Source organism: Urocampus carinirostris, chromosome 6 (assembly GCF_059441175.1).
Source record: "Urocampus carinirostris isolate Australia breed hairy pipefish chromosome 6, RoL_Ucar_1.0, whole genome shotgun sequence".
Classification (NCBI taxonomy): Eukaryota; Metazoa; Chordata; class Actinopteri; order Syngnathiformes; family Syngnathidae; genus Urocampus; species Urocampus carinirostris.
Genome location: NC_142354.1, coordinates 22,925,513 through 22,939,994, shown reverse-complemented (window position 1 = coordinate 22,939,994; position 14,482 = coordinate 22,925,513). Strand labels below are relative to the sequence as shown.

At 40.9% G+C, this 14,482-nt stretch overlaps 1 protein-coding gene across 1 annotated transcript; it reads left to right on the top strand.

Moving 5' to 3' along the window:
* The first annotated feature begins 1,251 nt into the window (after positions 1 to 1,251).
* Positions 1,252 to 13,983, top strand: irf6 (interferon regulatory factor 6). The gene is made up of 8 exons (XM_088338336.1): positions 1,252 to 1,456; positions 1,607 to 1,789; positions 5,247 to 5,442; positions 6,774 to 6,872; positions 8,115 to 8,387; positions 10,549 to 10,941; positions 11,014 to 11,132; positions 12,386 to 13,983. The coding sequence occupies exons 2-8, from the start codon at positions 1,616 to 1,618 to the stop codon at positions 12,614 to 12,616; spliced, it is 1,485 nt and encodes a 494-aa protein (XP_088194462.1). The 5' UTR covers positions 1,252 to 1,456; positions 1,607 to 1,615; the 3' UTR covers positions 12,617 to 13,983.
* The last annotated feature ends 499 nt before the right edge of the window (positions 13,984 to 14,482 follow it).

Sequence of the window (14,482 nt, the reverse complement as noted above, 5' to 3'; positions counted from 1 at the left end):
TTTCAAATGCAGATCATTTCATGTGATATTTGGAAGATTACTGTTTTGAATCGCTGATTGATGGCAGTAAAAGCAGTTCGTTTATGTGGTAAGGAATGGCAAGGGTAGGACGCTAACGTAGCAAGTTAGCACGGGCTAACCTATAATATTGAGTGTTTTTGATGTGACTCGTACCTACTTGACATTAAATTCCTCGGAAATACATCAAACGTACCTTGTAAAAAACGTTCGCTGCAAGTCCTGGAATATTTGACGGCTTGCGTGAGGGAAACATTTAACGTTGGGGGTGGATTTTTCAGCACAGCACCAATAACTGGTAGGCATCCAGAATTTCAAAAGCGTTTAGATCAGCACTGACTGGTGTATACAGTGGTACAGATCGTGCCCTGCAACTAGCTGGCAACCAGTTGAGCGTGTCCCCTGCCCTCTGCCCGGAGATAGCTGGGATGGGCTCCAGCAGCCCCGCGACCCTCCTGGGGATAAGTGGTACAGATAATGGAGGAATGGTACAGATCGCGTGGACTTCCGTAAGGCAAACGAGAGGATTCGTTTAAATCTGTGAACATGTCAGGAAGAAAACTGTGTGGGTCGATAGCTAGCCCTGCTAATGATATCCTAATCCGACAGCTGCACAATATTCGTTTGACTAGTCATTGCCAATGGTGTTGAATAGTATAGTTTTTTTGTAGTTGTTCCGATTTTCGTTTCTATTTAGTCTTTATTGACTCCTTGACTGCTTCAAAATACTGTTTTATGCTTTCAGCCTGGCATATTTTTCTGTGGTGGCTTTTTAGCATGATGTTTGTAGACTACGGTAATCACGCACTAAATGTACGCATGCCACCTCTTGTTATATGTCAAGGGTAAAAATTATGTTTGCAGTAATTATGGGTGTCAGTGTTGCTAGTTGTACTTGATAAGAAAGAAGACACAACTCGCTGTCAGATTAGCCTACAGCAGGACGTCTCCACTAGGTAGGATGATTCGGCAGGACAACGGTTCACTGCCATCCGTCATGGTGTCGTTACGTGGTAAGGTCACGTGTGCGCATAGAGTCAATAGTCCAGAACATACGGTACATTTTAGTTCTACATACATGACTTTATTATAATATTGTAATTTTCCCGAGGAAAGAGTGAACCGTCATGTATGTACAGTGTTACGGAAAAGGTGTGTCATCGGCATGACGTCACTGGCCTACCTGAGTTTCGGTTGAGGGAAGTGGGCGGGGTGAAGCCAAGCAAAGTTGGGGAGGGGAAAAACACCAGACCCAAAGAATTCACTCAACCGGACACATTTGGCGCTTGTCCTTATCTTTACTTTTTCATTTTATCGACAAAAATAACTGCTGATAAGGAAGGATTAGTTTGTATCAGTTAGGGGGGGAAACGCTTGTAGAGGTGAGGGGCCAGGGGCCGATTGGAAAAAGGCAACAGCGACTTCCGGTTTCGCACAGGTAGATGTCGTTGTTTAATTTCATTTGGGCGAAACGATTTTCACGCGTTAAAATCTAAAAAACGTTACTTGAACTGAATTGGGATAAGAAGAAGTTTTTCATTTCACCTGTCCTACCGTCACCTTGGCAGCTGTTTTGTTTCCTCCTCAGCCGGCCGCCATGTCGGTGACGCCGCGACGTGTCCGCCTGAAGCCGTGGCTGGTGGCCCAGGTGGACAGCGGAAGATATCCCGGCCTGGAGTGGATCGACCGGGATGCCATGCGCTTCAGGATCCCGTGGAAGCACGCCACTAGACACACGCCTCAGCACGAGGACGAGGATACCATATTCAAGGTGAAGAATTGTGTTACACGGTTGAGAAAATAAGGGCTTTGCGTGTCTGGTGCCATCCATTTGGTGAAAGAATGGTCTGTCTTTAAAAGTAGGGGGCATCGTTTGAGGTCACGTTAAATATATATAGTCCAAAGAGTGTTTATGCTATATTTCTTCGAGGAATGGGGGCCCAGGGCAGTGCTAGAGAGTGACATCATGCATGTCCCTGTAGGATTTTTTCCCCTCTAAAAATTCTATTTGTCAGTGGTGCATTAAAGTAAGAAAATGCTTGCTTCAAGCAGAGTCAAAATGTCAAATCCCAAGAAAGATGAAAAAAATGAATAGTGTATTCAAACGCTTCTAAGAAATTACTTGCACCTGCATCATTCCAGCTTCCTAGTGCGGAGTTTGCATGTTCTCCCAGTGCCTGCGTCTCTTTCCGTCAGGTACTTGGATTTCCTCCCATATTCCAAAAACATGCGTGGCAGATAAATTGGTGACTCCAAATTGTCCCTAGGTGTGAATGAGCGAGTGAGTTGTCCGTCTGTGTGCCCTGCGACTGGCTGGCAAACATTTCAAGGTTCCACCTGCCCACTGCCCGAAGATAGCTGGGATGGGCCCCCCGCAACCCTAGTGAGGATAAGAGGTGCAGATAATTGATGGATGCATCGTTAATGAGCTGACTGGAGTGCAATGATGACACAAGCTGGGAGATAGCAACAGAGAATAACAAAGTTTAACTTTGTACAGATCTTTTAATCAACAGGGAGCCTATTTAAACAAACCCGTAAATTATTCTGTATGTAAACAAAGCCATGTATTAACACAACAAATAACCCAAAAATAATGCTAATGTTCCATGCCAGGATAAACTATAAGGATTAAATCAAAAATTGTTTGGATCCTGCTTAGTTTGAAGTAGGGGTCTTGGGCACCAGATAGCCCCCGAAGATCACCTGAGTAGCCTGCGTACAGGTTCTGAAAATAGCTCACCAGTGGTGGGTCAATGCGATTTTCCAGTTTATCTAAATTCTAACTGACATGATGTTTTAGTTGTTGAATAAAATTCTTATAATGACAACCTGGTAATTACATGGTAACAAAATAGTTATTAGAGATAATATCGGGCCTAAGAAATTCACACAGGTATTAAAGCCAGACCCACCCCGGGCCCAAGCAATTAACTTAATTTGCAGGACCGAGCCCAAAGCAAATGTGAAATTTCATATTTCTTTTGTGAGGGCTCGAGAGGAGAGGTCATTTATGATAACAAATTTACAACATTTCTTTTGTAATGAAATCTAATTTCAACATAAGCATAAGTTACATTAACCAACACTTTTTCAACATTGACTTTTTTTTGGTTGAGAGTAACCACAATAATAGTACTGTATGTCCCTCAGAGTCTAGTGTGGCACTTTAAGGGAGAGACAGAGAGACAAAGAAAAACAATGCCTGGTGGATAATTTTATTTTATTTATTTCAAAAAAAGGCAGCCAGAGATAACCTGTGCCCGGCCTGACCTAAACGTATTGGTTGACATTTTAGGATCTTAAGCCTGAGCCCGAATTTCGGATTGGGCTCCAATAGTTCCCTATAATAGTAAAAACATTACTTGTTATTTCTAGAAATGTGTATCATAACACTGGCCTTAAAAATGTTTGTCGACTCCTGGTATAAAGGGACACTGTAGAATTCCCAGCAAATCTGGTCTATCAGTCTATTAACAACTAAAAGTTGCTGAATTGCAACCGAATCCTATTGCTACATAGGAAGAATCCAACCTATGGTGACTCAAAGTGATGAAACTGCATCATTTTTCTTCTAATTTTCTTTGCTAAGCATCCTGTCAAGTCTTTGTTTTACCCTTAGCAATAAAAGTGCAGAGGACAATGTCAGCTCCATTTTGGAGAACCTTATTTTACGTAAAATAAATATTAATTTCGAGTAAGCAAGGTTTTGGGTGCTCTGAGGAGAGAGATAAGCAACAAAAGTATGAGTATGGATGTTAAGAGGGGACTGTATGAGAGTGTGATTGTGCCGACTGTGTTGTATGGTGCAGAGACTTGGAGCCTGAACGCAGATTTAAGAAGGAAATTGAATATTTTTGGGATGAAGTGTTTGAGGACAATGTTAGGAGTGACAAGATTGGATAGATTGAGAAATGAAATTGTGAGGGACAGAACTGGAGTAGTCGTGGAACTGAGCATGCGTGTTGATAAGAGAGTACTCTGTTGGTTTGGACACATGGAGAGGATGGATGAGGAGCGAATGTTGAAGAGGATCTACAGAGTAAAAGTAAATGGAAGGAGACCAAGAGGAAGGCCGCGATTGACGTGGATGGATAGTATTATGAGTGCACTGCAGGAAAGAGGTATGAATGTAGTGGAAGCTAGAGCTCTTGTTTGTGATAGGAATGAGTGGAGAGGTGTTGTGAAAGGATAGTGGGATGTTTGGACGCGTTCTATGGGATGGACAGGGCCACCTGTATGATACGGCAGGGGTAAACCAGTGAAAGCTGTCGGGCCCTGCTGTTGAACAGAAGAGTGTTGTGTCACCCTGACCAGAGTGACATGGCCGCTTTCTTGTGTCCCGTTTCATATGGAGGGACGAAAGCATGACCGACTTGGGTGATGAGGTGATTAACTTGTTGGGGCATTTGGGTTGGCCATGGTCATTTTTTTGTGTTTTTTGCTATTTTTTTCCTTTTTTTCTTTCCTTTGTTTTTGTATATGTTTTTGTCTTGCTGTCGGTCACACCTCTTGAGGGATATGACCAACGTAGATAGATAGATAGATAATTAGATAAACATCCTTATCTAATAAACCTGTAAAATGCTCAGGTTGTGTCATTAAACCCTGTATTTTTGTTTTGCATGTTATACCCAAGTAACACAAGAGCTGGGCAATTCAAAAATACAAGGAGTCTCAAAGGGCTGCACGGAACACAGATTATTGCCAACTACAGTCTCATAGGGCTGCACGGACCACAGATTATTGCAAACTACTATTATTACACCATCCCCTGATCTCAAACCTACATGAGGGCAAAGAAAAACTCAAACCTCAACATGAGGAAAATGAAGAAAACTTGAGAAGGGACCGCGCATGAGGTAATCCCCCTTCTTGGATGATCAGGCTGCAACAGATTTTCCAATAACAAATAGTAAACAGATATTGTCAACATGAAGTATAGGTCATTCATAAGCTATAGAATAGAAATGTGTTTTAAGATTAGATTTAAACAGTTCCACTGAGGTTGCAGATCAAATCTCAGGGTAGAGAGCATTCCACAACACTGGGGCCCAAACTCTTGCGAACTTGCGGTTCTCTTCTTGACTCTTGGGATCTTTATCATATTATTTAGTGATGTTCATCATTTTACCTCATCTCTTTTCAGAAATTCCAAACGTTGTGAAAAATGTGTTTGTGTTAGTCATGTAGTATCAATATTTTGATACATTGATATTTTCCTCCAGGCGTGGGCTGTGGAGACGGGGAAATTCCAGGAAGGGACGGACGAACCCGATCCTGCCAAGTGGAAAGCCCAACTCCGGTGTGCCTTGAACAAAAGCCGGGAATTCAACCTTGTCTACGACGGAACCAAAGAGGTCCCCATGAACCCCTTAAAAATATACGATGTTTGTGACATCCTGCAACCCTTAAGTAATCCAGGTAAAATAATGGACACAATAAATATTGAATCAATCTGTGATTTGATAACTCACGAAATACCTTCTTGATTACAAATTCTCCAAATGAATCGAAATAGATTTACAATTTCAGGATTTTTCCAGAATATAAATTTTAGTTCAGCTCACGAGAGTGTTTTACAAATGATTAATCAAACATCTTAAAAGGACTTGTTAATGGTTACACAATTTTCATTTTTGTGAGGCAGAATTTACCCTGACTACAGCGACTCTTCTCCGGTACATAATGATTCACATTTTTCCTTTTTTTTTTCATTTTTCCAACGCATTATGCCCCTAATTGGTATATAAGTTCTGTGTTGTTGTTTTTTTTTTTAGTAATATACAGTAAATTTGAACTAGTGTTCTGTTTTAGAGGGCTAGGTTGGTGGGTGTCTGGATCCCTTAACCACTAGGTTCATAGGGGCGCCATTTACTGTAGTGTTTCTTGGGCAAGTACAGCCTGGTAGCACCCATCCCTCACCAGGCCAAAAAATGTTTCCACCCTTTCACGTGTTAGGCGAATGTGCTAGCCACTGCACTAGAGAAATTAAATGAAATGTTTTAAGTGTGTCTTAGGAAATTGTCTATTGGAACTAGAGGAAAGAACAGGCCCAAAAAGTCCGACCCGACCCATGGTCGCGCCAATAATGCTCGACTCATCTTCGGCCCGATATGCGGGACTGAGTTTGGAGCAAAGCTTAAATTTTATATTTTATGTGTGAGGTCTCAGTGGGAGGAGAGTTGATTTATGATAACCATGTAAAGCCTGTCTTTTGTAACTAAATCTAATTCAAACAAGACAAGATATATTTTATATTATTTTGAAAATTGGGCCATAAACCACAGCAGCAGAGTCCTTAGGCATCTTGCGCAAAACTTTGAGAGAGGCAGAGAGACAGAAAAGAACGGTGACGGGTGCATGATAAAAATAAAGTCAGTGATAATGAAGCCCGTCCGGACATAACGATTGCCATTTTCGGCCGGGCTCGAGCTGTGGCTAAAGATCTTACCTCTAACTGGAACAGTATTTGGATTTTTACAGTCGAATGAAAAAAAAACACATAGAAAATGGTTAATAGGTCAGATCATTTTGAGGATCTTATTTTGAATCCATCTCTTCAACTACATTTCGCCGAATGCTTACCATACAAGTTACCCACATTTTTCTCTAAATGCCCTCAACAGCAACCAAACCGTGGTCCATTAACAGGCTGGTTCCTTTGATAATTAGCAGCCTTTTAAAAGAGCATATCATTTTCCATTCCTGTAAAAAACTCTACCTTAGACAACCATTTGTTGATGAAACTCCAGGTTCTTCAGATGCTGGTTCTTGGACTCCAGGCGAGGAAGACGGCGCGGAGGAAGATATCCCAGACACACCAGAATCTCTTCCTCCATACCCATCCAATGGTGAGGACTTAAGGTTACTTTTGTTTCTTTTTTTACTCAATAGTCAAGGAAATAATTACCCTGTTTTGCACACTATAAGCGCACTGGATTATAAGGCACACCCTCAAAAAATAGTCTGTTGTCGTATATTTTTCATATAAAAGGCACACCGGATTATTCACAGTTCACAGATCCCTTAACCACATGGGTCGTGGGGGCATCACTACCTGTTGTGTGTCTTGAGCAAGTACAACCTGGCGGTACCCTTCCTTCTCCAGGCAGCATTTTTGGTTGGGGCTTGTCCTCCTACTTGAAACAGAAAGTACTGGTTTCATTGGTTACCAGTAGTGAGAGAAGTCTCCTGATCGGACTTAGCTACAGCGCTTTCATCATCTGGTCGCAAATGTTTTTTGCTGTAAAGCGTCATTCCGCTCTTCTGACATGAGCTGGATTTTGGAGCTTGCGGACAGTGCTAAATATTTCCGAAAAAAAATAATCCTTAACGTGAATATATTGTTTAGTAATATACTTTGAACTTAAAATTTTGGTGGAATCAAAATTATAATACAATATTTCAATATTTTTAAATGTACCTTATAAAACAGATAGTATTCTCTTTTAAGGTATCACTTTTCTCATTTTACTACATTTTTAAATGTTTAACTGACAAATAAAACCTAAAATGTTTTTGTGTACAGGATTACTGAATTTTGAGTTTATTTTACTAGTGTGACATAGGGCGCGAAAATTTGAGACTAAGAGCTGCTATGTTTATTTGTGTATAACCGTTGGGCTCTCTATACACTTACAACATACTGTATGATAGTGCAATGATTAATCAGTACATAAATATCACTGTTTAAAATCCCAAAACATTGTTTGCAACAGGAATTGAATGGGGATTGTGGTGGTGAGTGCACTGACACTACCACTAGATCATCAGTGATTCGGATAACATGTAGAAGGCATTATATGTTATCTAATTTTCACACTATATTTGCTTGTGGTGCCAGACACACTAATTTGCAGAGTGCACTTTGATTATTTTTTTACCTGTGCTTGAATACGCTCTCAGTTTAATATGTATACGTACATAAAAGAGCTTGTATAGTATTTTGTTGATGGACTTTCTAAATTTGTCTTTCACAATGTTATTTGTGGTTCTTATGCACACTTTCACATTTCTGGCTAATATGTTGTTTAAAGGTGCACCTAAGTCTGTAAAATATGTTGATGTTACGATAAGCTCATTTCTCCTACTAGGCACAAGTCCTTCTCCTCTCATATTGTGGTCCCCAATGGGCTCAGAGTCCTCCATGGCTTCGTCTGCAAGTTGTCCCCAAACGACTAAAGTGTGGCCGAAAGAGGAACCCATCAAAATTTGGCCTAAACAGGAGCCAGTGGATGTGGAGATGCAACCCCCACCCTTGGCTGAGATGCCCGTCGCTGCTGCGCTGGCCGACCCTACGATGCAGGCCCCGACTCTCACCGACACCTTGTTTGCATCGCCGGAGATGTGGATTAGCTCACTTCCTAGTATGTTTGCACTGAAACACTCAACTAGGGAGGGATTCGATTTTCTGCACCAACATTTTTTTAGGTTGTTGTTACGTTAAAAAACACTATCTATTTGCAAAGAAAGTTGAGAATTAATCTTAATTTATGTTATTCGAATATTCTTGTGTAAACTGGTTCAAATCCCGGTTGAAGAAGTCCCTTTTCTGCAGGCGGTTACTTCTCTTTCTCCCTCTCCCGTTTTCCTGTCTTCACAAAAGCTAAGTGGCCTCAAATATGTACTTAAAAAGGGAGAACAAGAAAGATCGACTTCAGTGCAGAATAAAAAGCTTACTTTTGATTGCCAGCCACATTTAAAGTACATTGAACTTGCTTGTGTTATTCGCATTTTTAGAACTCACATCAGTTGGCCTTTTTTGTCCTGGTGTTTTTTTAGCACTTAAATGGCTTGTTTTGTTACATAACAATATAACTGCAAGATAAACCAAAACAGCAGCTAGTAATATACTAGTTATTTATTTCTCATTTTCTATTGTACTTTTTTTAAATGAATGTTTTAAAATCGTATTTTGACATTTGTTTTTAATCTATCCATCCATTATCTGCACTGATTATCCTCAGTAGGGTCGCAGGGCACACAGAGACAGACAATTCACTCGCTCATTCACACCTAGGGACAGTTTGGATCGGCCAATTCAACTGACATGCATGTTTTTGGGAATGTGGGAGGAAACTGGAGTGCCCGGAAGAAACACATGGAATCACGGGGAGAACGGGGTTTGATCCCATGACCTCAGAACTGTGCCACACACGCGCTAACCACTGCGCTGCCGTGCTGCCCATTTGTTTAATATATCAACTTACAAATGTATTTTAGTGTAAGTTATTTTATTTTTATTTTTGGGGGGTCTAATTGTTTTTAACTTTGGTGTTCATTTCTGACACATAGAATATATTTATCAGGGCATTTCTTTATTTTTTTTAAACTAATACCAGCTAAAAGTGACATTGAAATGTGTCCAAACAACAAGTATACCATTCAGGTATTGTGTTGGCACTACCGAACCCCACCAGTTTATGTGCCTTAACCGATCCATTCATCCATTATCTGAACCGCTTATCTTCAGTAGGGTCGCGGGGGTGCTGGAGCCCATCCGGCTACCTTGAGGCAGTGGGCAGGGGACGCCCTGAACTGGTTGCCAGCCAGTCGCAGGGCACACAGGGACAGACAACTCACTCATTCACACCTAAGGACAATTTAGACCGGTCAATTAACCTGACATGCATGGTTTTTTTTGGAATGTGGGAGAAAACCGGGAGTGCCTGGAGGAAACCCACGCAAGCACGGGGAGAACATGCAAACTCCACACAGGAAGGTCTGATTCCTTGACCGCAGAACTGAGCTGCCATGCTGCCCCTTCACAGATCCCTACTTTACGAGATGTATTTTTTTACTAGCGTACAAAATGAATCATGCAGAACAAGACCAACAAAGTGCATGAACTCGCAATAAATTACAGAACTGCAAATCGGTGTGACTTCTGTTGTTGCCTTTGAGAGCCCAGTTCAGGTATGCGTCGCTTCACTTTAGCAAGTGCTACTCTCATGTAATTTTCACAGGAAAGTCTGTTCCTTTTTAAGCCCGGACCCAATTTTACGCGTGCATATTGTACATATTTGTTTGACCACTTTCTTTTTTAGTATGCATTGAAATATGAAGAAAGTATTTACGCGACCTACTACGATGACATTCCCATGTTAGATCACTCTTGAATGCGCTAAATTCCGCGCAGCAATGATTGGCCAATTGAGCAATGTCACGTGATCATCTGCAGCCAATGATGGCCAAGCAAAGCTTGTAATTGCATATAGATATGAGCCTGTGTGTCTTGACCTCAACAGCATAGGCTCCACTGCACCCCTGAGACTGACTAACAGAACACCTAGGATTCGATCGACCCTTCATTTCCTTCCTTCCTTTCCACCAGTATCCCACCTACACCTTGAACCTTAAAGGTCGGAAATTTAAATACAAAGTTATAGCACCCAAAAAACCCCATGATAATATTGCCAAGATGAAGGGAAAACAAAAAGAAGAAATAACCCAGAATATTTATTTTGCTGCATCCCTAATCACCAATAGGTCCTTAAGTTTTTTTGCTTTAACTGTCAATTTTCTCAGTGACCGACCTGGAGGTGCAGTTCCTGTACCGAGGGCGTGAGATGTGTCCCACCATTACCGTCAGCAACCCGCAAGGCTGCAGGCTCTTCTATGGCGACCTGGGTCCTATGGTCAACCAGGAAGAGCTGTTTGGGCCCGTCAGCCTGGAGCAGTTGCGCTTCCCCACCACGGAGAACATCACGAACGACAAGCAGAGGCACTTCACCAACCGCTTGCTGGACGTGATGGACCGGGGTCTGATCCTGGAGGTGAGCGGCCACGATATTTACGCAGTGCGTCTGTGCCAGTGCAAAGTGTACTGGTCGGGCCCCTGCGCCCCCAACGCCGCCGCGCCCAATCCTATCGAGCGGCAGACGAAAGTAAAGCTGTTTAGCTTGGAGTCTTTTCTTAGTGGTGAGTTTTACCGCGGTCTGATCTTTTCTAATTGAGTTGTGGGATGTTAGTTATTCATTTGGATGTTTGTAGGCGTGATCGCCCACCAGCGGGGACAGACCCAGAGTCCTCCGCAATTTGAAATCAGCCTGTGTTTTGGGGAGGAGTGGCCGGATGGGAGGCCAACAGAAAGGAAACTGATCATGGTTCAGGTGAGAATTGAACCATTTTCTAAAGGCAACGAGGGCTTCAACTTAGGACTACTTTATCAGTGGACCCGTCACAGACTATTGAAACGATTAGTCAAGTACTCAAGGGCCGCATTATTTCAATAGTTGAGGAATCGGTCTATTATGTTCTTTGATTAACCGAGCTACTGCCATGATACGCAAGGTCTGCTTTGCAGGTAGTCTCGAGGCTAAAATGCTCCCAAATTTTAAGACTGGGTTCTCAAACGTGGTGCCTGCAGGCACCAGGGTGCCCACCAAAGACCGATGAGGTCCCCGCGGACCTGATCTGAAAATATCTCGCCAGTACTGGGCTATTGTGATTTTAATTTGTTGACTGAGACGATTTAACCCTAATTTTGGTAACAACATAGTAATAATATAAGTTATTTTCTTAGAAATTCAAATTAATAATTTTTTGGTTCATGGGCTTCATGGACAAAAAACATATTTTCAAGTATTGATAATTATTATTATTATAATTATTTTCAAACAATCAGGAGAATAGAATGAGAATCAATTCATGTATTAAACACATTTATTTATTCCTTTCTATTTATTTATTTTACGGGAAAAACAACAGGCTAAATTTTAATTTATAGGTGCTATAAAGCCATCCTCCTACATTTTTAGCTATCTAGCTAACTTTATATTTTTGCATGCTATCAGCTAACATTTTAACTTTCTTGCTGGTTATCAAACAAACTTTGGGCCTCCTTTCTACCTAGCTGTCTTGCTTGTTTTTTTTTTTAACTTTTTATCAAGCTATTTGTTGGCTTTGTACTTTTTTAGCTAGCTATTTGGCTCCTTATTATTTTCTACCTGTTTACCTTTCTAGCTAACTATCAATCTACCTTTTTTAGCTATTTAGCAACCCATCTAGCTAAGTTACTGTTTTAGAACAGGTGCCCCTTGTGCTAATTAGTAACACAATGTAACCCTTAGCCTGAAAAAGGTGGGAGACCCCTGCTTCAGAAGTTTTGGTACGCGTACTTGATATTGACGCCGTCAATTCTGCGTCTTACAGCTTTCGATTGAGACGCTCTTGCGCATGAGTGACTCTCAGTCTAAATTATATTCATGTAGAGATGCCTCACTCTGTTGAAAGAAATTGTCTGGCGAAAATAGTCAGCAACAGAATTTATTTTTAACTATTTCTAATATTATTTTTTATCAACAACGTCGACTAATCCTTGCAGGCTTAATATTTGTAACTTCAGTATATTATTTTTTCGCAGATCATCCCGGTGGTGGCCCGCATGATCACGGAGATGTTCTCTGGAGACAGCACACGCTCTTTCGACAGCGGGAGCGTGCGCCTCCAGATCTCCATCCCAGATATCAAAGACAACATAGTGACACATTTGAAGCAGCTCTACTGCCTGCTGCACACCAACCAAGGCCAAGAGGGCTGGATTTTGCCACCAGGGTCAGGCTTGAATCTCGTCCAGACCCTGCAAGGCCAATAAGATCCAGCCTGGTTGCAACAACCGACCTGTAAGCGAAGATGTCCCATATTTTCCGCACTAAATGGCGCACCCCCCAAAAAAGTATTTTGTCATGTTACTTTTTCACAAGGAGACTACAGTAACAGCTTTCTTGTGTCCAGGTACATATCAATGTAATTCATTAATATATGCATCTAACCCGAATCGCCCAACATTGTATGCAATGGGAAATTCAAATCTGAGAAATGGCAGAAAGACGGCTGACATACATTACCACTAGACCAACCGGTAGTACAGATCAAATACAGAAAGGCACTACACTATTTTAATCATGGTGGCCACATGACTGATTGCATAGTGCGTTCTGGTTGGTTGAACAGTTTCTCCACTTCTTCCCCTGTGCGTCAATAACTTCTGGGTTTAATATCTATGTAGACGTAAAAGAGCTTTAATAGTATTTTGTTGACTTGGTTTTATGCATTCTCTAATATTCATTGGTGAAGAAATGGTGAAACTGTTTGAACTATCAGAATGCACTATGCAAATCAGTGTACTTTGAACCATGATTAGAAATCGTGTGATAATGTCTAATGCTTTGTCGTATCTCAATTGTACCACTGGTAGTCTAGTTGTAATGGGTTGGTACCCCTACCACCCCAACTCTGATTCAAATCCTGTTGCATGCGATGTTTTACAATTGAGGTCAGCAATATTTATCGAACTTGATCAATTTTTAGAAAATTCCCTGCTCAAACACAGTATAACCGTAAAACCATGCACAGTACTTTATACCAATAATTAATGTGTGCTTTTCCAATCTTATTGGCCGTACTATACAGTACATAAGGCGCACTGGGCTATGAGGCTCACTTTTAAATTTCTGGCCAAATTGGGTTTTTAGGTGTGCCTTATTGTCTGGAAAACTACGGTACTATTAAGTCATATTAGTAAAAGATCTTGTTACTAGATTTTGATTTTTAACTTGCTTCTCGTGCTCAGCATCTCTGCGGTTTTATATATTCAAAAGCGCTACAGGGATGAGTCAAAGTCCTGCATGGGCGAAAGATTAGTTAATGACTTACAGGGACGGCCTTGTGCATCCTAACCAGTGTGTAGCAAAATTCAAGTTTTTTTTTTACTTTTAAAGCAGCTCATGACACGCGATTTTAAACTTTTGGGAAAATTCTCTATTGTAAAGCTTCATTTTTGGCATGCACTGTATATTTTTCAAAACGAGTGTACTGTATATACAAATATTTTTCGACTACAAAATTCATGCAAATCTTGGAATCTGCTTTGGTTAGCTTTCCAAGAGCAGAGTGCTGTTCTGTGTGTTCCTGATTTTATGTACAATAAAATTGTCACATCGTTTTATGGATCGTGCATTACTTTCCCTTCAGCGTGATGCTTTTGTTTACTGCGGGAAGGTTTACTGGTGAATTAAATTGTTGTTGCTTGTATCTCCCTAAATGTGGTGATGCCACTCTGTTGCTCTCTAGTTTTTGAACAATATTGGCACATGGCTGTATGCATCTGGTGAAGAATTTTACTAGATTCATGTCGCCTTTGCTGGGTCACTTTGAAATTTCCTTGTTGGTAAAAGTTATGGCAGTAAAATTTGAATTGTCTGTATTAAATATATGTACTATAATACAGAAATACTAGTAAAGGAATACTACAAAAATGCTACTACAGACATAATATAAGTTATAGTATATTACAGGAATACAGCTACCGAATACTGCACAAATACTATTGCAGCAATATTAAAAAGGTATATAGTTTTCAGTAGTTTTTAATACTACAAAATATTTTTCAAAATGCTATGAAAGTATTACTATAATACAGAAATACTTCAACAGAAATACTACTAAATGGCTACTACAA